The sequence below is a fragment of the Opisthocomus hoazin genome, chromosome 5, assembly GCF_030867145.1.
Source record: "Opisthocomus hoazin isolate bOpiHoa1 chromosome 5, bOpiHoa1.hap1, whole genome shotgun sequence".
NCBI classification, from domain to species: domain Eukaryota; kingdom Metazoa; phylum Chordata; class Aves; order Opisthocomiformes; family Opisthocomidae; genus Opisthocomus; species Opisthocomus hoazin.
This window is the reverse complement of record NC_134418.1, coordinates 68518995-68543930: the sequence shown is the minus strand read 5'-3', so window position 1 is coordinate 68543930 and position 24936 is coordinate 68518995. Positions and strand designations below refer to the sequence as shown.

Sequence of the window (24936 nt, the reverse complement as noted above, 5' to 3'; positions counted from 1 at the left end):
GAAGGTGCGTACACCTTGAGGAATACCCTAAGGAGAAGGTGGGGGGTAAAGGCAGAGACCAGCCCTGCTGCAGCAGTTCTTTGCATTATTAAATATACAGCTGCACGACTTCCATGTGGATGCACAAGCAGAATGAGTATACACTGCCCGCAGAGGTCTACCTGAAAATTCAGGTACTGACGCAGAGAGACACTTCAAACAGACATATTCTGAGTTTACTGTGTATTCATGGCATTTTAAATAATTTTCAAAGTGTCTCATAGTTCTATAAGACCAAGGAAGAAATCTTTTATACGGAGTCTCTGAAGTGAAGAACATTCAGTAAACAAGGACAGTAAATGCAGAAATGTGACCCAGCCTCCAGGTATATCCTGTCCAAAACCCAGAAATTCTGATTAAAAGTATTAAAGAATACAAGAGAATAACTTTACTGATAACTCAGAATATCACTAGTGGGAACATCAGCTTGATCCTCACACACTTCTCTAGCAATTCCTTTCTGTAGTGTTTTAGGGTTCATATCTACAAGATATAAACATATATATCTACAGATCACATCTACCTATACAGAATAAATTGTTTTTACGATACCATCATCATAAAACTTCTTGAACACATACAGAACATAAAACCACTCCTTCATAACAGATATGTATGCATCAGCAGACAGATGTCTGTGAGGTGGTCTCTGCAGAGCTGTTCTGTTCAAAAATCATGCACCAATAGCTAAAGAAGCTTCAGCTCCTTTTTGCCACACTTCATCGCACAATGAAGTCAGGCTATGCAGAAACGTATGGCAACTTTGGCACCATTTTTGGGTGTTCAGTACACACTGCTTCTATCCTCCTGAGGGTCTTCAGGGCAACGCACTACTGCAAAAGACCCATGAATTTGCTAAATGTCACTTTTATTGTAGGACTTGAAGTTTGACTCAGATTCCCACTCTTAAAAACCACTCCTAGACCTGGCACCCGCCCCTGCGCAGAACTGCAGTGTATTAACCGCACAGACCTAGAGCTGCAAATAAAACTGCAGCTTAGCCATCCAGCTGAGACACACCCAGGGGCTTCACAGCGACATCCAAAATCCTGGCCTGGGGCTTCGTGTAACGCCCGACACCCGGCCAGGTGACAGCCCGTCTCCTCCCAGGGAAGAGCATCGGCAAGCTCCCCGCCAGCCGGTGACCGAGCCCGTCTCCCCGGTGACCGAGCCTGTCTCCCCGGTGCCTTCAGGCCACCCTCTAACACAGCCGGTCCCAAAGCCACCCAAAGCCACAGCCCTCCAGCACATTCCAAACATTCTGCTCTACCTCATGAAAGGCACTAACATTTTCATGTGAGAAAACCACACGTATTTGAGTAGCAATCGAAAGGTTGTGCTTCTTTATCCCCTCCCCAGATTTCATTCGTTTCAGGCTCCGAGGGCAGGGCTGAGCCTGCCCTGGAGAAGGCTGAGTGGCTGGCCCGAAACAAGGATTTTGGGTCTCGTGCTGTGCCACAGTGATGTATCTCAGAACACTTGGCTAAGACTGGACGGTGATGTTACAGCTACTGGATCTGAGAATTTGGTTCCAAATATGGAAATACCCAAAAAGACCAGCTGAAATTAAGTATCTTTACCCTTTCCATAGCCTTATCCGCTTCTCATCCCCTTTTCCCTTCCCCTGCCCTCGCCCCCAGTGCAAGTGCTTAAGTCTTAACACAAGTGGATGTTTTCCATCTCAGATTGTTTGACAAGTGGAGAATTAGGAAAAAAGCAAGACAAAACATAATTGTACAAGTACAGCTACTTACCACATGCCCTGCCTACCACAGTCAGTAATTTAGAAACGAAGAGATTGCTATTTCTCATTTCAGCTGTGGACATATCTGTAGTAATAACTCAATTTTACACATAACATTTTTTCTCTCCCATCTCTAGTTTATGTATGCCTCCTACTCTTGCACAATACAGTCCTCTGAAAACACTGAATCTCATTACAGCACAGAAGGCTGCACAACTGAATGACACGAAAGCACAGAAACACGTTGACATTAGAAAAGAGCTTTTTCCAACCATAGACATGAACACTAAAATTCAGCTCAAGATGTCCGAGAGATAACTACTCTTCTTTAAACACTTGTCCTTTCCTAAGAATCAACGACACCAAAACCACTAGCCTACTACTCAGTTGCTACAGACTGACAAATTTGTTACTGATTAGAGCTTAAATCCAAAATATATGGCTTGCAGTCTTCTCAGCAGGCACATGTGGGAGGTAGGAGCATAGATCCTACCAGGCTTTGGGTGGAAAGTTCTCTGAAAAACATGCTTTACAATAACATGGGTTGGGTTTTTCTTTTTCCTTTTTTTAAAAACATTATAAGCACAGCTAAGTTAGGTCCAGGTTCAACTGCACAGAAACTAAGGAGAATGTGATAAAAAAAAAAAAAAACATGTTGTGCTACAGCATGGCAATTCAGAAACACACAAGGTTTTATTATCAAGTGACTTTGGACAGCAGGTCACCAAAACTTAAAATAATTTCTGCAATCCAGTATCTTTAGAGAAGAAAACAAGGGAAGCTTAAAGACCTACAAGACTTCCTTACAGAACGAGTAAGCCAAACTCTACTGAAGCATACAGAAATATCAAACAGCATGGCTGAAAACCACATACCTCCTAATACAACTAATGAGGGGACAAACGAGGGGCTGCTTTTATTAGAGATGTAGTCATTCGTTTACAAGCTAAACATTTACTGCCAAAGATTCCTCTCTGCCATCACAGTAAACATTGAAATTTTGATCTGAAAAATTTTGTTCAACTGTCAAGAGGTATACACATCCTCTGCAAATGTGCTAAAACTTTGGTTTCCAAAGAAAATGCTAATTAGAAACTTATTGTTGGAACTGTCAAGAATAACTATCATGCAGACGTGAAAAAAGAACTATTTTTTTTCTTTGAACCACTGATAAATATATATGTATAGCAAGTGACCAAACTAAGTATTTTTTTTAAATGGCATCTTTAAGTAGATTTGAATAAAGGTTGCAGGTTAAGAAAAAAAAAAAAAGTCAGGTATGTGCGTCAAGTAAACCGCAATTCTGAAATTTTGCCTTGCAGGTTTTAAGGTCTTTTATCATTAACTTCCCATCAAATGAAAGTAGTAGGATGACTGGCAAATGAAGAATAACTCGAGCTGAACTGCCACTTTTAATAACCCAGTTTCCACTTTAACAGGGAGATGGCCGTAGGGTTTGAGAATTTGTCACTACCATGTACACCCGCTGATAGTAAAGCAAATGCAGATGAGACGAGCCAATTTGAAACAACATGCTCCATTTTATCCCTTTGGCCGTAAAAAAGAAATATCTATCGAGATACTATGAAAATTAACAACTTTTTTAAAACATGGAAGATAAAAAAAATTACTGTTTGTACTGAACGCGTATAATTTTCAACATTGCATATATGCAATAGAAATTTACTTTTTTGTCAGTACAACTGACAATGCAGATATAAATAAAATTTTCACAACGAAAAAGTTTTTCAAATAAACAGAGCGACTGTATTAATTTTCATGTTAACATTTAGGGATAAAAATTTAGCTTATCTGCATTGAGACATGAAGTTGTGCCTCAGGGAGGTCACACACACAGGTCAATTAACAGCTCCAACCATTGCAGCTATTTTAATAGATTTTTCTAATGAACACAGAAGATTAGCACCCAATTTCAGATTTCAATGCAAGTCATACCATCACTGGGGAAAAAAGTAACTTACAGTTCAAATTTAATGCTTTTTTAAAACCTTAGCCCTCATGACCAAAATAAGAGCTCCAAGTGATAAATTCTGGCACATTCAATAAAAAATGACCAGATTGCATGCTTCAAGCTCGTTTCCTACAACTCATAACTGAGTGGATTGATTCGAACCTGGCTATCACATTGCTGTAGTACTAAAAGAATTTTTCCAATCGTGTACATTGTAAAATTGGAATTCTATTTTTTAGAAGAATACATCTTCAATACATATGCTGAATTTGTGAAATAAAAAAAGGACTCCTCCAAGTTCATTATCCTAAAAACAGAATACTGCAGGCTCCATGGGATTTTTTTACCAAGTAAATCTCAAATTCTTCATTAAAATAAAACATTACATTACAACACAGTAACAGAACACATATTTCTGGCTTCAAAATATTGAATTTTTAATACTAAATTATTTTTTTTTAAGTTTTAAATTTCAGGTTTAGCCAATTAAACAGTAAATCAGAGATGTGAAATGCTAGAGCAAACACATATTGCATAGCATCTATATCCAGAAACTGCCAAACTGCCCATTAAATCTACTGAATAAATCATGGGGGAAAAAAAACGTCAAGAAGCGAGTAAACAGGACTGACAGGCGAACAAGCAAAATGAAGATGAAGTCACATGAAAGGAGTGACAAAGGAAATCAGTGCAAAAGAATTGCAAAAAACACTTCAAGTTAACCCAGATTTCACAATTTTCTGTTTGTGCATTGTATTTTCTCAGGTACATATATCCTGGTAACTTTTGGCTGCCCTGTGTATATGCATAGCTAGTAGCCTTGATCCATTCAGCATATAATTCAAATTTAAACCAACAGTTAGAATGAGCCAAGATACTGGGTCTAAACAAAAGCTCTAGTACACATAATGGACACACAAACCAACTGCCTAGAAAAGGACAAATCACCAGCACAATGGTCACTAGCAAATTAGTCCATAAAATTAATAAAGATTATACTGGTCTAATTAAAATTATCTATCCACCTATAGATCTTGACCTTGCGCATTTCCCATACGTCACTGATTACTGGGCTTCACTAGATGTTAATTTAACTTTGCTGAATGGTCAAAGCTTAGCCTTAAAGTTTGTTCAATCCCATCTTCCTCCTGATGGTCAATATAGGAAAAAATACACATGTATAAAAATGCATTCTTTGCATGCTTAAATGTTCAAATAATATCAGACAATCCAGAAAAATCTGCATTTAACGTCTCGTTTCGGGGCAGTGAGTGAAAGTCTGATAAACCTTTTGTTTCAATAAATTATTTGCATAAATGAAGCAATTGCAATCCTCAGATTTCTACTGCAAATCCGAGCTGACATTAGATCACAACCCTGCTAATTATAAGCCATGTTAGATACGTCAATTTGGCACCTCTGGCACGAAAAGCTAGTTGCTACTACTTTGACAAAATTGATGTGAGATTAAATGACAACTTCTTCTAATGCAAAGACATCCCACATCCCCTAATTCTATATAATCTCACTGGTTACCAAAATTAACACAACACACATCACCAGGCAAGAGTCACTGTCAGCTCTCTCCCTGGCACTAGCAAATTTCTCCACTGCTTGATGACGAAAATGAAGTGGCTCATTTATGTTTACAGACTGTGCACTGGGTGAGGGAGTTGGCATTAAACAGTGTCCCTAACACACTTTAAAATGAATTAACTCTGAAAATCATAAGAAAGGAAGCAGAAATACTTACTAGTATAGAACTTCATTTGCTTCATGCCTTTCATATCTAACGGTTTCGCACATCAGTCTAAGAGAGAAGGAAAGAAGTCATTTTTAATTACAATCCTTATCAGTGTCACAAAGACTTCACATCTAAAGTTAGTCAGCATTACCAGCACTTGCAGAAACTAACCATCAATTTAAAGCTAAGCTGATTTTTAATTTAAGAGAACAAATTCTTAAATCTAAGCGTTAAAGTTATTAGTTCATCCAAGATCAGATTTGATTTAGGGCACTAGATGTAATTGCTCCCATAAAAAAAAAAATCCTATAAAATGGGTAAAATTATTCTGATCATTTTATAAAGTGATCTGCTAAAAGTAAGTTGCTTTAGAAGGAAACAATTCTGAATTTCGGAAATGGATGGAAATTTATGATATGTAATACTGGTCAGAGATACCACAATATAAAAACTGCTCCCTTTTTCAAGTCAGGCCCAGTAGATAAAACAAGAAATTATGTTGCATGGTAAAGCAATGTTTCTTATTTTGCTAAAATTCAGCAACTTAAAAAATATCATGAGATTTTAATGCTGAAATCCCAGAGGGCTCAAAGTGGAGAGAATTTCCCGCAGGAAAATCCTGTGTCTAGAAGGGAGGATTAAGGCACTTTCGTATTCACTGTCTGCCTGACAAACGTGACATAATAGAGAGCAACTATAATAGAACTTAGCACGTATTAGGAAATGCAATGTTAACTTGCTGTAAAAAATGAACATGCCATTTCTGTCTATTGTCTTAAGAAAATGGACCCTGTGAATTACTGGGAGGGGGGGAAGGAAACAAACCCCACTGCCTCCCTTGGACTTTCCACGGCTCAGAAGCAGACAGCAAACACCAAGGCTATTTGACGGTCAGGCAGAGATTTGCCTAAGAGGCTCATGTGAACATTCGAATTGGGAACTACATTCAAATTTGGGAAAGAAATGCTCATTCCTCACAGGATGAAACATCAGAACCTTGGTGCAGCAAGGACCAGCTGCCCGCAATGGTATCCTAAGCGGACAGAAGCACTGAAGAATTCCTGCTCAGGCAATAAGTCTCAAAAAAGTTGATCTGAGGTCTGGAAGAGTTGATCTAGGTTTGATGTGACATTTAAAAGGCTTCTTATCGCCATTTCCCATTGTTTCCTAAATAGTTCATTTTAATAGCCAACAGGCTGCTACAAACGGCTACCGCAGCACTCATCTCTCTCAGGACTTATTAATTCAGCCCACTAAGAAATAATGCTTTTTCTGTCCAGATGTGGCAGGCTTACAGTAGTATCTTGATAATTCATAAATTGTTAATAGAAAATTGAGAACTTCATTCTGTTTGCTAAAGAAAAAAAAAAAAAAAGTCAAGTTTTACTACCACAGCCTTTCTACCACACCAGTATTTCAGATCTAGTCTTTGGACTGGTTTTGAGAACTTTTCTCATAGACAATTTCTGTATTGTATATAATTAAGTATTATGTATTGAATATCAAGTTCAGCTAATGAAAAATCTTGTTGCACCCTGGCACAGCAAAAAAAAAGTTTTGAACAACAGAACTTTCTCTTTTTCAGAAACTGCTCCCCACTAAAATCCTTTACAGGCACCGAAATGCTACTGTCTGCTTCTACCTCCGGGGTCCTCACCTTCTTGCTCTGGCCTTCTGTTTTGAGAGGGAAGGGGAGAGTGGACATGAGGTTACTGGTAAGAAGATACCAGAAGAAAAGTAATTGTTAGCAGTCAGATTTAAAAACTAAAATACTGCTCGAGGACAGTCTGTGCCCTTCTGGCCTGAAACGATGCTGGGCAATGGGCCATCTAAGAGCAGGAGTTATAGCAAACAGAATCACTTTAACAAGCCAGTTTTGTTCCCCTCTGAATTGGGAGTGAAGGAAGGACATTCTTGATAAAGTCACGCAAGTTCACCACTGGCAGTGTCCGAGTTTTACAGTGTTTTGGGCCCATCATTAGGACAGTAATAGGGAGCAAATGCCTCTTACAGAAGGCAGCCAAGTGTTTTAATTCTTGTGTTAAAGAGGAACAGTTAGAAATTACAGTGACCAAGTAGTACAAACTAGATTCCTTCCTCAAATATTTAAATAAATGAATTAGTTCTGGTCAGTATTGGTGTCTAATTTTTGTTCGACTGTGATCTTTGTCTGCTTCCTAAACAAATGTAATAAATTCAAAATGAGATCATCAGCAAGCCATAAAGTAAGTTATTCACTACTAGAGGCTATATTTAATGTACCAGTTTTTAATGCATCTCAGAGGTTTTTGTGGCATCCCACCACCACAAGCAATGTTGTATCCTAAAGGATACCATAAAAGCTTTCTGTCCTGCATCTGCCGGGAGCCCAGTCTTTTCCATGTATGGTACTGTAAACAGAAGCTCTCTTCTAGGAATTCACTGTGCCGGGAGAGCGAGCCCGAGTTCCACACATTCCTCAGCAAGAACCTCATTCTGCACAGGAAGCCAAGCAGCGCACATCAACATACCACGCAGCCATATGTGCACACTTTGATCTTTATAAACAAGTTAACATCAGTTCCACTCCAGCTATGCAAAATGTAATGCGTTAAAAGTCTGGCATACAATAACATAAGACGAAATACTTTAACTGAATGTGATCATGGCCTCCTTCCTAAGCAGGAGTAATTACACAGACTACTTTGAAGTCAGCATTCACACTGCAAAATGTGTCTTGAGCACTCTGGAAGAAAGAAAACCCCGCCCTTTATTTTTCCAAATTACAGAATATTCGCTTCAGAATGTGGACTCTGACCGAGTGACGAAGCAAAAGGCCAGAAACTGGAACCTAAACCAGTATTAATCAAGTCAAAGTTGCTTCAGAATCTTCAGATGTGGCAAATGTTGACAAACCCCAGGATGCAAAATAATAGTAATTCACCTTCCCTCCCCGTATACAGGAGATGTGCTGGCCTCCTCCTGTATCTGCCAGCCTCACACTGATGTCTAAATACCCTTAGAAACCTCAACTGTAAGAAGTTTAAGTAAGGACAATCAAAACAATGACTTAAAATCAAATAAACGCACGTCTACAAAAAATAGAAAGTTCATCTGGAAGCTTTTACTGGATTTGACTCATGAAGCATTTTAATGAAAAAATCTGTGGATGACATTTATTGGTAACTTTTTACTAAGTATTATTTGCATGTGTAGTACATAATTTGTCCAAAAACTTCTGCATGAAAGCCAGCACAAACTGAAACAGAAGCTGAATAACAGACTGTGCTATCATGACTATCACACTACATAAATGATTGGGATTATGTATGGACTTTCATTCAGGAATGGAACTTGTACTCTGTATGTAAACCATTTACTTCTAGTCTGAAAGTCTGAAAACAAACACATCTGTAATAGAAATTAGGAAGAACAAACATGGCTATACACATGCACACATACAAGGAGAATGTGTTAGGACAATAAAGAAAGGAAGAAACGGATGCAGTGACAGCCAGCTTCACAGTTAGAGGTCGGGTACACAAGAGGAGCACGTAGTTACCAAACCTAGGGTTCCTTTGCTTTGTTAGTGCATTAATGTATAAGTTTTTAATGATAAAGTATCATACCTTAGCTGATGCTCTCTCAGATTAGACAAGGCTTCCATTCCATGTAAATAGGAATAGACAATCTCCAAATCCTACAAACATAAGGAAAACACATTAGGATTCTCAATTCGGTACAAGCTGTTACAACACTGTTTTTACAAAGCATTCAGAGCTGTCCTAATAGCGGCAGCAGGGATATCTGAAATAACACATTTACAAGAGGCTAAAAGCACGTTGCAGGAATACCTCTGATTACATGTTGGAACTTGACAGCGGGAAGAATGATGTTACGTCCACATTGGAAAATACAAACACAGAAACCTTTCTGCTTTTGCTGTCATCACTCATGTCCAGGAAACAAGCCTGGTCCAGAATTCCAGGGAGCTACTTTGCAACTACCACTGTCCTGCTTCCCAATGCCAACGTACCCAAAAACCTTCACTTATTCTGCAACGCAAGCTCATGGAAATTAGCCTCATGTTCAGGGGAAAGAAAAAGTCCTAAACAATCTAACAAAATTCCCTACTGTACATAAGTTTTTCTAAAATTGTAGCCTCTTCAGATGGAAGCTAAGCCACAAGCACTGCACGAACAGAAGATTATTGGCATGAGATAATTAAAAAAAATCCTCATAAATACAATCCTAGTTACATGGCAGTTTTACATTCAACCATTACAGACCTCCAATAACCAGCTCACAAAACCACATTAATAAAGATATGAAAACAACATCCAAGACTAAAACTTCCTAAGATGCAAGCATGGGAACGCTAACGCCAACCTAGAGGCTTTGCTAACGTTACAGTTACAATCACTACAGCACTTATGAGAAAACTTCCATGCAGCCCATAACTTCTAGGGTGATTTAACTTTGGCTGATGGATTTGAGGTTTCATCATCCCTTTTTTTAAATGCGCTAGTTAAAAGACAACCTATTATCCGTAATTCATTGGAAAATACGAGCAGTGGCTCACAACCACTAGCTGAGGCTGACAAAGTTGAGAATAACTTGACACCAATACCAAACACTCTCATAACTTGATGTAAGGACATGTTTTCAAGTAATGAAATATATTAAAACTATAAATTAATGAAAGATTTGGTCACTGGGAAAACTTCGTTTATTTAAAATTGACTGTGAAGTACAGAAACAGTTGTTTTCAGACTCAATGAAAGAATGCTAGACGTGGTATCTGGGCAAAGACTTTAGAACTGCAATCACACAGAGAACCTGAATTTAAGAAAAATAAAATCTAGTTAAATATATTAAAAGTAGAAATGTTACTGCACTTTTTAAACCATGCTGCAGATTAGAAAAGATACCAGCAGTTACACTCGGTGGTTAAGACTAAGTAGATGTCTTTCATTTAGTATTGACAAGAACATCTTTTTCTCACAATGAAAAAAGCAAATATTCAGTCTGGAAAAGTGAAAGAAATGCACAAGCCAAAATGCTGTGATTTCGCTTCTGTTCCGGTCCTTGTGCTCCCTTTGCCCTCTAGAGGCTTTGGTCCTCCTGCGAGGAACAGAGGACACATGAAGGACAACAGTAATTATGCATGGTTTGGGATGGAGGGACCTTCCACACAGAAGGCTTTGGAGAGAAAATACAGTGGGCACTTGCTTTTTTGCCTTTTTTTTAATACCAATAAAACTGTGTGAAATCACACGTCTGCCGCAGCCAGTGACCTGCTTGCTTGCAGCCAGGCTGGGGGGGAGCCGAGGCTCCCGGGACCCCTGTGCCGGTGGCAGGGCAAGACAGAAGCCCGACAGTGCCGTTGGCACCGCTGCCGCTCATCCCGATGCGCCGGACTCTGCCGCACCAGCTGCCAGCTGCCCTGGGGAGCTGGGAGCGGAGCGCTGGGGTTGAGGTGCCTGTAGCAGCGGATTACGTGGAAAAGAGCCCGGCCAGAAGGTGGTAATGTAATTTCTTTCCAGCAAGCCCGTCTAACAACAGACAGGCACAGAACAGAAGGAGAATAACCCTCCGCTGCCAGCTTGCACTGAGGTTCCTCTCGAGTGGCACAGGTCTTACGTGCAGTAAGGGATTCACAGATGAATAAAGAACATTACAGATTCCGGTTTACAGGGATCCACAGATCTAAAAGTGGAAGTGCACGGTAAAAGGGATCCATGGACATTTGGTTTCCAAAACTGCTGGATGACACAGACTTAGCGACAAGCCCTGCAGATGTACAAAGCAGTAAAGAAGACAGGCTGCGCTCCTGGAGACATGCAGCTGCAGCGGCTCAGAGGCAGGGGGAATGCATTCAACCACTGAAGGGTGTCATTCTGACCAGTTGCACTAGCAACAGACAAGATAAGTTTAGTGAACCCTTTTTAAAAAATAAATAATCCTTCTTCAAAAATATACATACTTGTCAAATATTTGCAAATACAACATCCCAGACATCCCCACACCAGGGATTGCAGCTGGCGGAGCTCCTTGCCTGTCAAATCTGCACCTGGAGATCTAGAAAAAGGGGAGTGGGAAAGAATAAAAAAACCACCCTAAACAAATCTTTACTTGTGCTTCCATCATGGCTGCTAGCTGCAGCAACAGAGGGAAGATAAAAGTTGAAGACATCTCATCACAGAGAGAACTGTTTCTTTGGATTTGCAAAAAAAGCAGCAAGAAAACAGACCGGTGCTCCAGGCAGCGGCTCCGATCAAAGCCAGCAGCCATCAGAACACTGCGGCTGATCTGCACTGCATTAAATCATACAACTGTGCCCAAAAAGCGTGCTGCAGCCCTCCCTGCCAGCTGTGCCTCTCCAGAGGGTGGCTGGCAGGAACGAGCTCCCTCTAGCACCAAAAGTTGGGCAGTGACATTTAACTAACACATAGCCAGCATCGTTCCTTCCAGTTAAATTCTTCATAACAGCAGAAGGTACAGAAAATTACAGGAGAGTCCAAAGAGCTGAATATATTTTCATATACTGTCAGTAGGCACTGCACACTTCCAGTCAGTCTGCAGCATTACAGAGTACAAGGGCAATTTGAAAAAAATAATCAGAGTATCAAGTTATTGTCATTAGGTCACCTCACTTTTCCATTTATCTCAGGAAAAAACTATGCTTTGCTTACCTGAAAAACGTATTCATTATCAAACGTAAATAACTGTTTCAATGTCTTAATTAAAAGTGAATTAATGGAATGCAAGAGTCCTTCAGAAATACTTGTGCCAAGTGTTGTAGAATCCTGTAACAGATTCTGAATGCTTGAAATGACGGTTTAATCAAAACCACTCCAAAAAAACAATGCACGTACATAGGCTGAGGCGCATAAGCTATGAAAGTTTTTTATTTTGACATTCTAGATACTTGCCAAAAATCTACAATTTTAAAATTCTCAGGAAAGGAACTTGTGTTTTGAGAAGGACATAGCCTGCCTATGTGATTTACGCCAGCTAGTTAAGCAAAACCTTAAAGCAGCAGCTAACAGGACAAGGGAAAATGGCCTCAAGTTGTGCCAGGGCAGGTTTAGATTGGATATTTGTAAAAATTTCTACACTGAAAGGGCTGTCAAGCATTGGAACAGGCTGCCCAGGGAAGCGGCTGAGGCACCATCCCTGGAGGGGTTTAAAAGCCATGTAACTGCGGAGCTTAGGGACACAGCTCACTGGTGGAACTGACAGTGCTAGGTTAATGGTTGGACTCGATGATCTTCAAGGTCTCCTCCAACCTGACCGATTCTGTGATTCTCTTCTATGGTTCTAAGTTCAACTGCACTGTGACTTACACAAACATTTCTGCTAGCTTGCAGGGTCCCTGACAGCTGCCTGCAACTAACCCACAGAATCTATAAGAGCACGCAGGTGACAGCACAGGCTGATGCTGCATCAGTAGCTGCTTTCATAACCCCCACACTCAAATTACCACAAGGTGGCACACCGAGCCACCAAAACTTCAGAGAAAGTAATTCTTTACACAAAGAATGTGTATTATTATTCAAAATTATTGAAAATATTTTATTATCATGAATAATAATATTTTTAAATAAAATATAACTATTATTATTATTTTCAAAAAATATAACTTTACAACAGTTAATCAAAATCAGGAGGAGCAAAGATAATCATCACCGACACAACTGGTTAAACAGTCTGCTACAGCAAGGACTACTTGCACAGAAGCACGGAGGAACCACCAACTGTCTGCTTTCTAGTTTTACCCACCCGGCAGAATTGAATAAAGATGGCTGAAAAAGCAATGCAAAGGCGCAGCTGATCTTGCTACAAGAATCAAGTTCTACACAAAGCTTGTGGCAACAGCTTGACAAAACATCTCAACAGAAACTCCAAAACCAAAAATTAAATGCAAAGCACAAATCAGCACAGTTTTTAAAGCACGGTCTTTTTTTTAAATGAAGGCTAAAAGACTGAAATCTAAGCTACGCTTAAATTTGTACTGCAGCCAAAGTCGTATGCTTGGGTTGCTGTGGGTGGAACAGCCCAAAATTTGTTTAATTCAGTGTTACTTCTTAATTTGTTTGTTTCCACAGCGTCAGATGTCTCAGTTTAAAGTTTTGACTGTACTTTGAAACAAAATGGAGAGACTCAAGTTTTAACACAGCTCAACTTCAATTAGATCTGCAGAAACACATCGCTCTGCAGCCTTATCCCTGCTCTCCATTCTCACACAAACCTGCGTCTGTGTATGCCCAGACATTTCCATCCATTTCATTTGGGTTTCAAACATATTTGGCAATGCCAGTTACACAAACCAGACAAACCCAAACCAGAATGTTGGCCCCAAATTCATACCAGCTAAATGAAGAAATTTTGTTAATTCCTTAATTCACCATCTTGGACAAAGCAAAAAAAAAAAAAAAAAAAAAAGCATCTTCTCAAAGTAGCACACGGGGTGGGGGAGGAACACTTGGCAGCTCCAGCCCCCAGCCCAAGCCCAGGTTTTGCTGCTGTGAACATGGGAGGTCCAACCGGGTTCCCTCTCCTGCTCCTGCCACCACCCGGGCCCGGAGGAGCACCTGCTCACAGGGATGGAGCTTCAGGCCTCGCTGCCAGCAGCACCCGAGCACGAGGTCCAGCGCTGGGGTGACAGAGGCAGCGGCTGGTGGGGCAGGGAGAAGGTGGGACCTCAAAGCCTTCCATGGGTCTAAACAGACCACAAAACTGCTGGCAGGAAGGGAGGCACTTGTCGTTTCTGTACGGCTGACTAAACAGTTATTTTAGCTCAAAGTGGAAACTCCTTTTTCTCTGCAAGCATTTTAATGCTCTTTTCCCCAAATCGTGCTATACTAACAAGAACAGCAATACCAAATTTTTCTTTCTAGTCAAGCAATGAAGCCCCAGTTCAATCTCAGGTTGCTTAAGTCTTGTAGCTGCAGGATACTGCCTTTTACCCTCTTTTTCTTGCATGCAGCACCTGAAATAATCTGATCCTCAGCCACTCAGGTAGCTATAACCAAGCATTTATATTTTCTTTTTTCCTCTAGCATTGATTTAGCACCTGCCTGTACTGGCTCACCGAGCCCAAAGCAGTGCCAGCATCGGCAAAAGAATCAGACTGGACTACAGCAACATGAATCCCATCTGGCTTGAACAGAAATTTCCATGTCCACAGAAGATAAGTGTCTGCTCCCGCGTACGCTCGCTCACATCGGGTTCACACTAATGTGCCAGGCTCTCACCGACAGCGGCTCCGGAGACAACACAAGTTACCGCAGAGACAGCACCCTCGGAAGCAAAGGCCAGGCAGGGCAGGCGGCGGGGGAAGCCACCTCAGTTATCCCAGCCAAACCTATCCCCAAAGGCAAGGCCTTAACCTACGGGTGAGCTCACGTCTTGCAAATATTATGCTGCCAGAAGACAGGCGTAAAACCACAGAAACCAATTTACACCGTGACAAAAAAGTCCGGTATTACTGATGATACCAAAACCCCTGCCACGCACACATGAAGTATTCATCTTCACCTCCAGCTCCCCAGCAGCAGAAAAAACCTCAGCACACTCACAGCTACTGTGCAGAGCATGCCCAGGTATGCACAGACTTCTGGGTGAGCCATACCAAGACTAATTTGTTGAAGAGATTAAAATTAAGTATTTGTCATGTACTACAAATTTTTGACATTCTTTTTCTTACATCAGGACCATCATATTCAGGTGGGGGAGGCCGCCACATGGAAAGCCTGCCATAATCCAATCTATTACACTACAATTGAAGAGAAATTATTCTTTTTAACTTCATTGTAAGCTACCACAGCATTTTTCTGCAAGCCTTTCTTACTAGTGTACACAGAGATCCATGGCTTAAAAAAAATAAAGCCAAAGTTGTATGAAAACAATTTATTGACTCGATGCCGAATTGGCAGCTGCACAGATATAAATGAAATATTTAAGTGAAATTACATATGTCAAATGGCCCAAATTGGTACTTCTGTGAATGAAATGCCACGGGGCATATTTTAAGGATGAATATAGATTATGTAATTTACTTTTGTAAAATTACCTGAAACAACTATTTCCTTTATAACAACCTATTCTGAAGTATATAAAAAATTGTAAGGTATCAAAGACTACTGTAAGTTCATTCCTGAACACAGAATAATATGGCTAATTCTTAATACATTCAGTTTCTAAGCATAGCCTAGGGTGCAAAGCTTGGTCTCTCAGTTTTGCATAATGATCAATTAGCATTTTCTTTAGCCAAACTTGACATTTTTAATACTGAAGTCTGATTCTTCAAACAGAAAACCTACAGAACCAGGTGACACTACCCTTTTCAATGATCTCCCAGCAGGGCTGAAGAAGTTCCTATCCTGTTCATCAGCCACATTCAGCACAGTTTCAGATCCCACTTGCTATTCTCTACTCCTGTGGGACTCCTGTGTTTCCACCAAGAGCAAGTTAGACCTACCCAGTCACCATCCAGCCCAACACAGCCCTCCCCGTCCCAAAGAGCAGCACAATCAGCTCCCAGAGAAGCTGCAAGCCTGGAAACTCAAAACTCATGACACAGATATTCAAGGGAACTCAACTCAGCAGAGCTGCTCCGATAAGCACCATCTGTCACACCACACTGCCATTATCATTTCTTCCTTTTCTTTTGCTGGGCACAGGAAAAATGTAAAATGTGGAAGGGTGGAAAACTAGAACGAGTGGTGCTGGAGATGGTTGGGGAGCAAAGCCAGGTAGACGGGGCAGGAAGAAAACTGACAATAGAAGAGTAGCTTTCCTGTGCCCAGTTTGTCACCCAGCAGCCTCGTCTACCTTTTCAAAACCTGCCTGTTCCAGGCAATAGCTTGGCTTACCTCCAAACCACAGCTCTCCAAAATGACGACGAGAATTTGAAACTGAGGAGTTTCTGAAAACAAATACCTTTTTACCCATACTCCAGAGGTGACTGGGATTAAAAGGCAACTTTTGAACTTAAAGGTCTGTTAGAGCCATCAAATGTCAAATTAGTTATCTGAACTTCAGCCAAATGTGTTGGTAGCCACTAAAGATCTGAAAAATGTTGCCATCTGAAACCCACATGAATTTGTCTCAGGAAATTTATGACAGAACATTACTCCACAGCAACCAGGCATGACTAAGCTTGGGCATGGGCCTTATCAGACCGGCAGTTTACAGGCCATCGAGCCAGCCCAAGTCTTCACTTCCTCTGCTTCAGCTCAGCAGTGGGAAAGGAATACAGAAATTGTATTGATCTTGTTAAGACTTGTTGACACACAAAAAATTGGTATTTTTAGCTCCACTGTGGGGAGGGTGGGGACATTTGTTCTGGGTTACGGCTGGAAATTTTTAAACTGGATTAGAAACAGGAGGAACAGGCAATTTTAATCTGGAGCTGAAGTACCCGCACATGAAGCTAATCAAGAACAACTCCAAAACCTCATAAAGAAAAAGGAGAAATCCCATTTTCCTGGTATGTCTTAACTGGGAGTTGTCCCAGTAGAGAACAAAAATACGCTTCTCCAAAGCCTCTAAAAGTCACAGGCTGCAGAAACACCATAGGATCACAGTAAAATAGTCGTAGATAAGCAAGATGTTTCAATGGGATACTTCAATCAGCCTTCCTGTCTTTCTAATACATTTTATTTTGTGAATTATTTTCTTTTTAAATGAGCTTCTTTCAAAAGACAATTTCATCACACATTTATCTTTGCATTTTACATTTTTTTTCCCAATGGGACGTGGGTTAAAAACCCCTGCTTCCATGTAATGCTTCACAGATTTACATATAATAACATAAACAGGTTTTGGTTTTCAATCTTGCCAGCAGAACCTGCTCAAATGTATAAAAATGAGTTGGAAGGTTCAGTGACCCACCCACACTAACAGACTTCTAACACTGGTTCAAGTTTAGTACAATTGATTCAACATACCCTGCTGGTCATAAAGCTTTTAGCAGAATAAAGTAAAGAAATTAAGACATTCATGATTATAATCATCCCATAAAATGGGGATAAACGTGGAAAGTGTAGATGGGAAATTAAAGCCTGCCATCTCGTAGAAGTCAGTGAACAAAGTAATGAGCATAGGAAATTACAGGGTAGTGCCATGCATTTCTTTTCTGCTTTCCAGACTCTCAGAAGTCAGACAATTAAATGCTTAACACAAAAGCCTAAGTTCTGTAGTCAAAAATCCACACATTGGTTGCATGTCCAAATGCAAACAAAATGGTTTCACTACAAAAGACCTCTCCTAGTGACTGCACAGTCCATAATTACGAAAGGCACTAAAGTTATTCACCATTAAAAATATATATAATTGCCTTTTCGCACCTTTTCAATATTTATAGCCAACAGTTGGAAGCTTGTGTTAAATCTGTTCTATCTATTTTCACACTCATTGCACAAACATTCACATCTTTTGTTGCAGAGTTCCCCAATTCCTAGGGGGGGTTCTTTCCTTTTTTTTTGGTAATGCTAAGAAGAGTCTCCAGTTGTTCTGAGACAGTCTGTTATTTGTCCCAGGTTTCCCATTAGCTATATGGAATAAGACTCGATATCCTACTAAATTAAAATCAATCTTGCACTAACAAATGTATCAGCTACTAAATACAGTGGACTTATTTTTAAACAACTACTTGTAGATGATTGGCAGCTTTTAAACAACAAAATTTGTTTTAAAAAAGAAATCAGGAACAAAGAACCAAACGGGGAAAATGAAGTGATAAACAAACGTCCTGGAGTAAACAGCCACAAAGTAACTCCCAGTTGGCACCAAGTTGTGATGACAGAAGCATTTTCAAGGACCTCAGCCTAGAGAACAACATCAGGTAGAGCAACCAGGGTGGCCAGGAAAAGGAGACCACAGTACATCAGGTAGAGTTGCCTACTAAAAATAGGGTTAGCAGTTAGCTGGGCTTAGAGGATTCCCCAAGAGCTGTCAGAGCAAGATTAACATCTGACAATTCTCAGGTACTTTTGCTGGTGGTGGGTTGTTTTTTTTTTTTGTTGTTTTTGTTTTTTTTTTTTTATAGTTCTTGATTAGTCTACAGGTTTCAAAGCAGCAAGGGTTAATAATCGTGATACCAGTTCAAGCACGAGGTCTGTAGTCCAGATAATCTAGGCATAACTAAACCAGTCAAACAAATTGCTTTAAAGGAAGCACATCACTCCACACTTGGCTTAGATTAAATCTTCATACAAATTTTCCTCATAGTGGGCAAGTGCAATCTATTTTCTGGGAAAACTTCACTTCTGTAAAGCCTAGGCGATTGTACTCCAACATCACAGCCAAGTGGTAACCACAGCTACGCAGTATTCATTCTTCAAATCATCATTTAAACGACTGTGATCACTACAAAAATCCCAACGACATACACTTTGTAGTATACTGTTCTTTGTAGAGTGCTGTCCTGGTCTTGGCCTAGTTTCTAGTCCTTAGTTGCTGGCTGCGGGTTGAACCGCAACACGTACCAGATTTGTTAAACGGGGCTGGTATTCCAAACCACAAGAAAATAAGTCTCAGTGACATTAACGGGCTGTCTTTTGTCAACTGATCTGCAATAACTGCTCATGTGAACATTTTAAAGCTTTCCACTGCTAACAAGCTTTGCGAATTTAGTTACAGGCTAAGGTGGCAATGTAGTTTGGCTGATGAAGGGACAATCCAGTAAGCCACCTCTGTACAGTCACCGCTGGTCATCTGCCCGCATCTGAAGCTGTAACAGTTCCAGCTGCTCACATTTCATCTAACTTCTTGGCACTGCTGGCATTTTACCTTGCTAAAACCAGACCTTGGAATTAGCCTCCTTGTGCCAAGAAGCCGGGCAATCAATCACTGGAGGGGCTTTCAGCACTGTCCTGAGAGCCGGATGCCATCGCACTCAACCCTCTGTTTGGTGCATTTCTCACTGCCAAGCAAAAAACCCCAAAACCAACCCAGAAACACAAACAGCACGGTCCGGTTGAGAAAAACTGGTTCCCAAGAACAATTCAGTCCCAACCCAGCCAGCAACACGGTTATTTCCAGAATCACCCAGAGCATCAGGGCCTTCTCCGCTTTGTAAACTGGGATCTTCTAGTGGCCCCCGATGCCAGGGGAGACCCCGATCACCCTCTCCAGAGGCAACTTGTTGCAAACGGCCACCACCGACCCGGGGTTCAGCTGGCGAGGAGATCTACGGCAAGGAGATCCACGGCAAGGAGCTCTGCGCCGAAGCTCGCTGGCTTATTACCATGACAACTCACATCCAGAAACAAAAGAAACCAGCACGCGCTGGAAACCGCGCTCTGCCAGAGCCTGCAGCAGAAATACCTCAGTAGTACTATAATCAACAGAAAATACAGTGAGTTATTTTCTACAGCCGGCCTACAACCATTTTATTTTGTTGGCTTACAACCAACCAAAGCAAAAACACAAAACAAACAAAACAAAATAAAGTTCATATGTCCAGCCATGGAGGCAACAGCGGGTATTAACTGAAGAAAAACTGCACCACTCCTTTTTTCTTTTGTCTTCATTGAAGAAAAATCACGTTACTCAGCTGCTTTACACTTATGAATCAAAAAAAGCAGGTAAAATAAAAGGGGGGGATGTTATACCACAACTGATTTCAAAGCTTTACACCCCAAAATACATCTTTTATATTCATTTGTTTAAACAAAGCATTAAGATTCACTTAGATACAATTTTTCCCCACATTCAAACATTCAAACATACATAGTTCAGCTTATACTTTAAACAAAAGCTTTGTAATTCGATTTCATATTTTAAAAGGAGATAGCAAAGAATCACGGTCATTTATTTCTTCTGAGCAGCTGAATTTACAGCAACATATTTCAGGACATTTCTTCCAACTGCAATGAATCTTACTCGAAGCAGCAATGGTAGGTCACATGAAAATTATTGCCAGACTATCAGGCAAATGATCATACTGAAGTACGTATTTGCATGTCAAATCAACCCTCACCCAAAAATTCAGCTCAAAAGCTTCTAGTGGTCACGTCCTCCCAGAGCTGATAGTACTGTGCAAATGAGGCGAACACCAGAAAAATGCTGCAGTACTTTTCTCAAAATAATCTCCAAGCCTAAAGTTATTTGTTAGCTCAGGTATTTCCTGAAACAGAGGGTGCATTTAATAATGCCAAATTTTTATCTTCTGTTTTGTTTGGGGTTTTTTTTTCCCTTCCTATAAGCAATGGTAGGATTCTGAAAGGGACCTGAAGATTTTTTTTTTTTTTTTTTTTTTAAATGCTGCTTGGGGATGAATCAATTACCGTATCTCAGATGAGCTTACTGGAGACACTGCTCTGATCTGACTTCAGCAGATTTTTGCACTCTTAGGAGCAGAACACCAATCACTTAAGAAATTTTGAAGTCAAATGGGGAAACACCTATAAAGGTCAAGCATCTGCAGGGTTACAGTGGTGGTGCAGCAGGGCCCCTCTCAGGTCACCACCCTGCCACCCAAATGCAGCATTGAGTACCACCACAAAACAAGACAGAAAAACCAAACTGACAGCGTTCCCTTGCCAAACAGGCTGGACTTTCTCCTGGGCACTGGAAGACCATCTGATGCCTCCATGAGCCAAATCCCTTGCCAAAGCCACCTCCTCTCTAACCTGGGCTGGTGCTCTCACCCTCTCACGGTCCAAGCCCAACTACACTGAGAGAATCTGGAAACATCCTTCTCTCTAACATCCCCCATTAGCAGCTCTGTATGGCTCTTTCTCAGCACTTTGCAGTCCCTCTCATCTCATCACACCTGCTGAAGGCATCCATCAGATCTAAATCCGCTTCACGGTGTCAGACAAGCTCAAAAATGAGACCTAACACCTATATTCTTTGTTGAATCTCCAATTCTATGCCTTAGAACACTGCATTTGTACCCCAGGTTACCAAAATGTTCATACGGACAGGATTTTCACCCACTATTACACACACACACGAGATCCTGAAAAGGCTAGGAGCTGGAAATAAAACTGATCCACTGCTTACTCCACTACCTGACCTGGCTGGCTCTGTATGCTTCTTCATTCAGTGACTTTACCAACAACTGTAAAGAGACAGAAATACTACCAGCTATTTCTTTGTGGCTAGGGGATTCGTGGTTAGCACCACACGGCAACTCAACAGCAGTGACTGCTTACAGCTGATCTACAAACTGCCTACTCAACTAGAGCTTCATTTCTAATAACTGCTAATGAGATATCTAGCTGTCAGGCACAACCTATTTTTTAAATTTAAGTTCAAGAATGTCTCTCCATTTGTTACACTAGTTGCTTCCCCCCCACTGGCCCAACACACACAGACATTTCCAAGTCATTTACAAGGTGATGCAGCTGCCCAAGGACCAACAGCAGGTGTTGTGGGATGGAGAAACCAAACACATCAACACACAAAACCCCTGTCCACAGGACAGCAGCAGGCAGCCTCTCAGAATCTTAATCCAACCCACATTAAAGGGAAACAGGTTTTTCAGCCTCCATAGTCTCTCCTCAGCAGCACCATATGTCACATGCTTTGCTTGGTCTAAGTTAAAAAAGAATTAGAGTTACAACACTGAATTCCTCATGTATAATAAAACACCTACCCTTGGTTTCATAACAGAGTATTTTGGCCCAGATCTCAACCATCGCTATTTACAAACATTTAAACCAAGCCTCGATATGGAAAAGCTTACCAGTTGTTTTGCAGACTAATTTAGACTGAGCATATGACAGCCATCAGTTTACCAAATCTTAACAAGGTACTACTTATCAACTGATGAGCAAGTGACATTTACTCTTAAACACTGAAAGCATATCTTCACAGCAGCTTAAAATCCTGTGTTTGAACTCCAAAATCGGACATTAAAAGTATGCACATTCCTTGTTAGAGATTACTGCTTATCTCCCAAGTTAGTAAATCACCATGGAGTCTGACGACTCACTTTTTTCTTTTAACACTAGGAGCAGCTCCAAGCAGAGCTCAGCTACAGCAGGGCCCTCCCCAAAGCACTCCAACAGACAATAGGTGTGATCTCTCCCATGGGTGCCCCGCAGAAGCCCTGGCAATGCTATTAGAAACCAAACTCTAAACAGGTTTGAGCACCACGTCAGTATCTAAGCATTCCTAAGAGCATACTAAGAAATATGACCAACATTAATTACCTGCTTGCACAGACCTAAGATGTCCTAAAACATGAAAAAGAGACAAACACTTTTCCATTCCTTTTCCTGAGTCTGACACAAGAACATAGGACTGACAAACGTGACTTCAAACAGCAGCGAACATTTCCTGACGATACCGTGGCCTAAGACAGTGCTGGACGACACAAAACAGGAGACCCGTGCAGAGGCACTGCCAGCTCCTCCAGGAGCCAGGTGGAAGCCCGGAGGCTTATTCTAGGAGCATCTGGTGGGACTCGTGGTTGCCTAGTGCTCACCAGTGCTCCTGAGCTTTGGGCACAGAGGAAGAGGGATGATTAGTGACAGTGTGACTAAAAGCAGAGGACTCCTACAAAAGCTGGGCACGGTGACAGAGGCAAATCGGCTCTCAGGTTGCAGAGGGCCGGGAGGGCGAGGCACGAGGACACCACGCCTGTGGCGTCCGGCTCAAGAAACCGAGATGTAGGCAGCCTTGTTATTACCTTCGGCCTCTGCTGGTACCAGGAGAGCTAATTACTGCTTCTGCTCTCTGCTCTCCAGCCCCACTGGGAAGGGCTCATTAAGTCAGGAGCCTGGCATTACCCACAACAGTCTCCACACATTTAGACAGCACTTCTCTGCTGGTGAAATAAGCCACAGAAACCCTGGAGAGTGATGTGCAGAAGGTAGATCCACAGGGAATCAACTCAGGAGCAACAGAGCTGGATCGAAACTAGCTCTGTGGAAACCCAAGGTGTCTCTGCATCCGGCTCACTGCCCCCAGGCCTAGAAACATCGCTCAGGAGTTACTCACGCCAGCCCTGCATCGTCACAAGCTTTTGTCAGAGCATGCCTGCTGCCTCCACGCAGTGCTGCGTCTCAACTAGAGCGTCCGGCGGGACCTGACCTTGCTGGGAAGGATCACCGCAGCACGTGTAATCCAGATAACTACCGACAGGGAAGCCTGCGAGGGCTGAGACTTTCTCATTTTAAAACAACATCCTCAGTTACATTTCACACAGATCATGATTATTATTTCTAGTGTCCAACATATCAAAGGGTGGCTCGTCTGTCGGATTTTATCTATTTAATCTGCAAATGGTTAGTAGCCTGAGGCAAACCGTCTAGTTCAAGAAACAGTAGTCAGACTTCAAACTGTCATCTGCAGTGGGTGACACAACTACAGTGGTTTCGGGTTACAAAGCCATTGCCTCTACGTACAGGACCCATGCGCTTCTGCCAAGTGAAGTTCCTGACTAGTCACATTAGTTGCTCTGCCTTGCTGCCCTCACCAGCCTTTTTAACCCATTTCACCAGCTCCGCTTCTGCATAAAGATCTGAGGTTTTTTGCTCCTTCATGAACCTAGCAATTGCTGTAGACTTGCAAACATGTCTACCCATTTGTTTTTTCCTCATCCTTAATTCAAATAAATTAGTTCATTTCATTTCTGCTACATTCCCTTCTATATTTTCACTGATACTAGCATTTAGCCACAACAGGCAGACATATGGTTGATGACCAGCATAAAACTGAATTGGAGAGCTCAAAGCAGCTGCTACAGGGCAAACAGCCCTAAAAAAATTACCACAGGAGGAAAGAAATTGTCATCTCTTTCAGCAGTCTCAGATACTAGAAAAAGACTGAATGAATGCAGCAGTGGCCCCAAGGCGCCACACATTTTATGGCCAGCCAAATCCTGCAAAACACAGTAAAAGTTCTACGTAGGTTCCAGCTGTACTTTTAACTAAAGCTTTTTGGCACTTGTGAAGGTATGGGAAGCAGCCAGGAGCTCAAGTACATCAGCTGGATATGTCTATGAAAACAACCAGCAATGCAATAGTTTTCTTGAAAATTTTGTATAGATTCCATGGCTGTTCTCAAATAGGGGATCCCACGGCTTCATTCGCTTCCTTCCTTTGAGTGCAGGACACCAAGACGATACTGCTTGTCCCTGATATTTATTCTTCCACAACTGAACTGACTAGAAACAAAGCAACATTTGGCTGCGGATCGCTGTCACAAGCGACATATTTCAGCTACCTGCAGTTCACGTCACACCTTCGCTCACTTCGGCCAAATCCTCATTGCTCATTTCTATTTAGTATGTACCGTGGTCCAAAACCTGCCTTGAAAAAGCAGAGAGTTTGGGGAAACTTGCACTCCCTAGTGTCCTGGCTCCCTCTGCTCAGCTGAAATTCTGCCCCGGAGAATCAGGAAGGCCTTTTTGCAGAGATTGCTTTAGGATCACAAGCTATGTACGGGCAGAGCGCATGTTCTGTGTGCTCTCTTCTGCCAGCTCTGCTGGTG

General features: G+C 41.5%; 1 protein-coding gene across 6 annotated transcripts in view; it reads right to left on the bottom strand.

The window, feature by feature from the left end:
- Window positions 1-24936, bottom strand: part of RAPGEF2 (Rap guanine nucleotide exchange factor 2) — a 191446-nt gene that overhangs the window by 123282 nt on the left and 43228 nt on the right. For all 6 annotated transcript variants that reach the window (XM_075421642.1, XM_075421645.1, XM_075421644.1 and 3 more), the window contains exons 2-3: window positions 9108-9178; window positions 5509-5565 (exon numbers count right to left, since the gene is read on the bottom strand). In XM_075421642.1, coding sequence (XP_075277757.1) covers window positions 5509-5565; window positions 9108-9178 — 128 coding nt within the window. The remainder of the gene's footprint in view (window positions 1-5508; window positions 5566-9107; window positions 9179-24936) is intronic.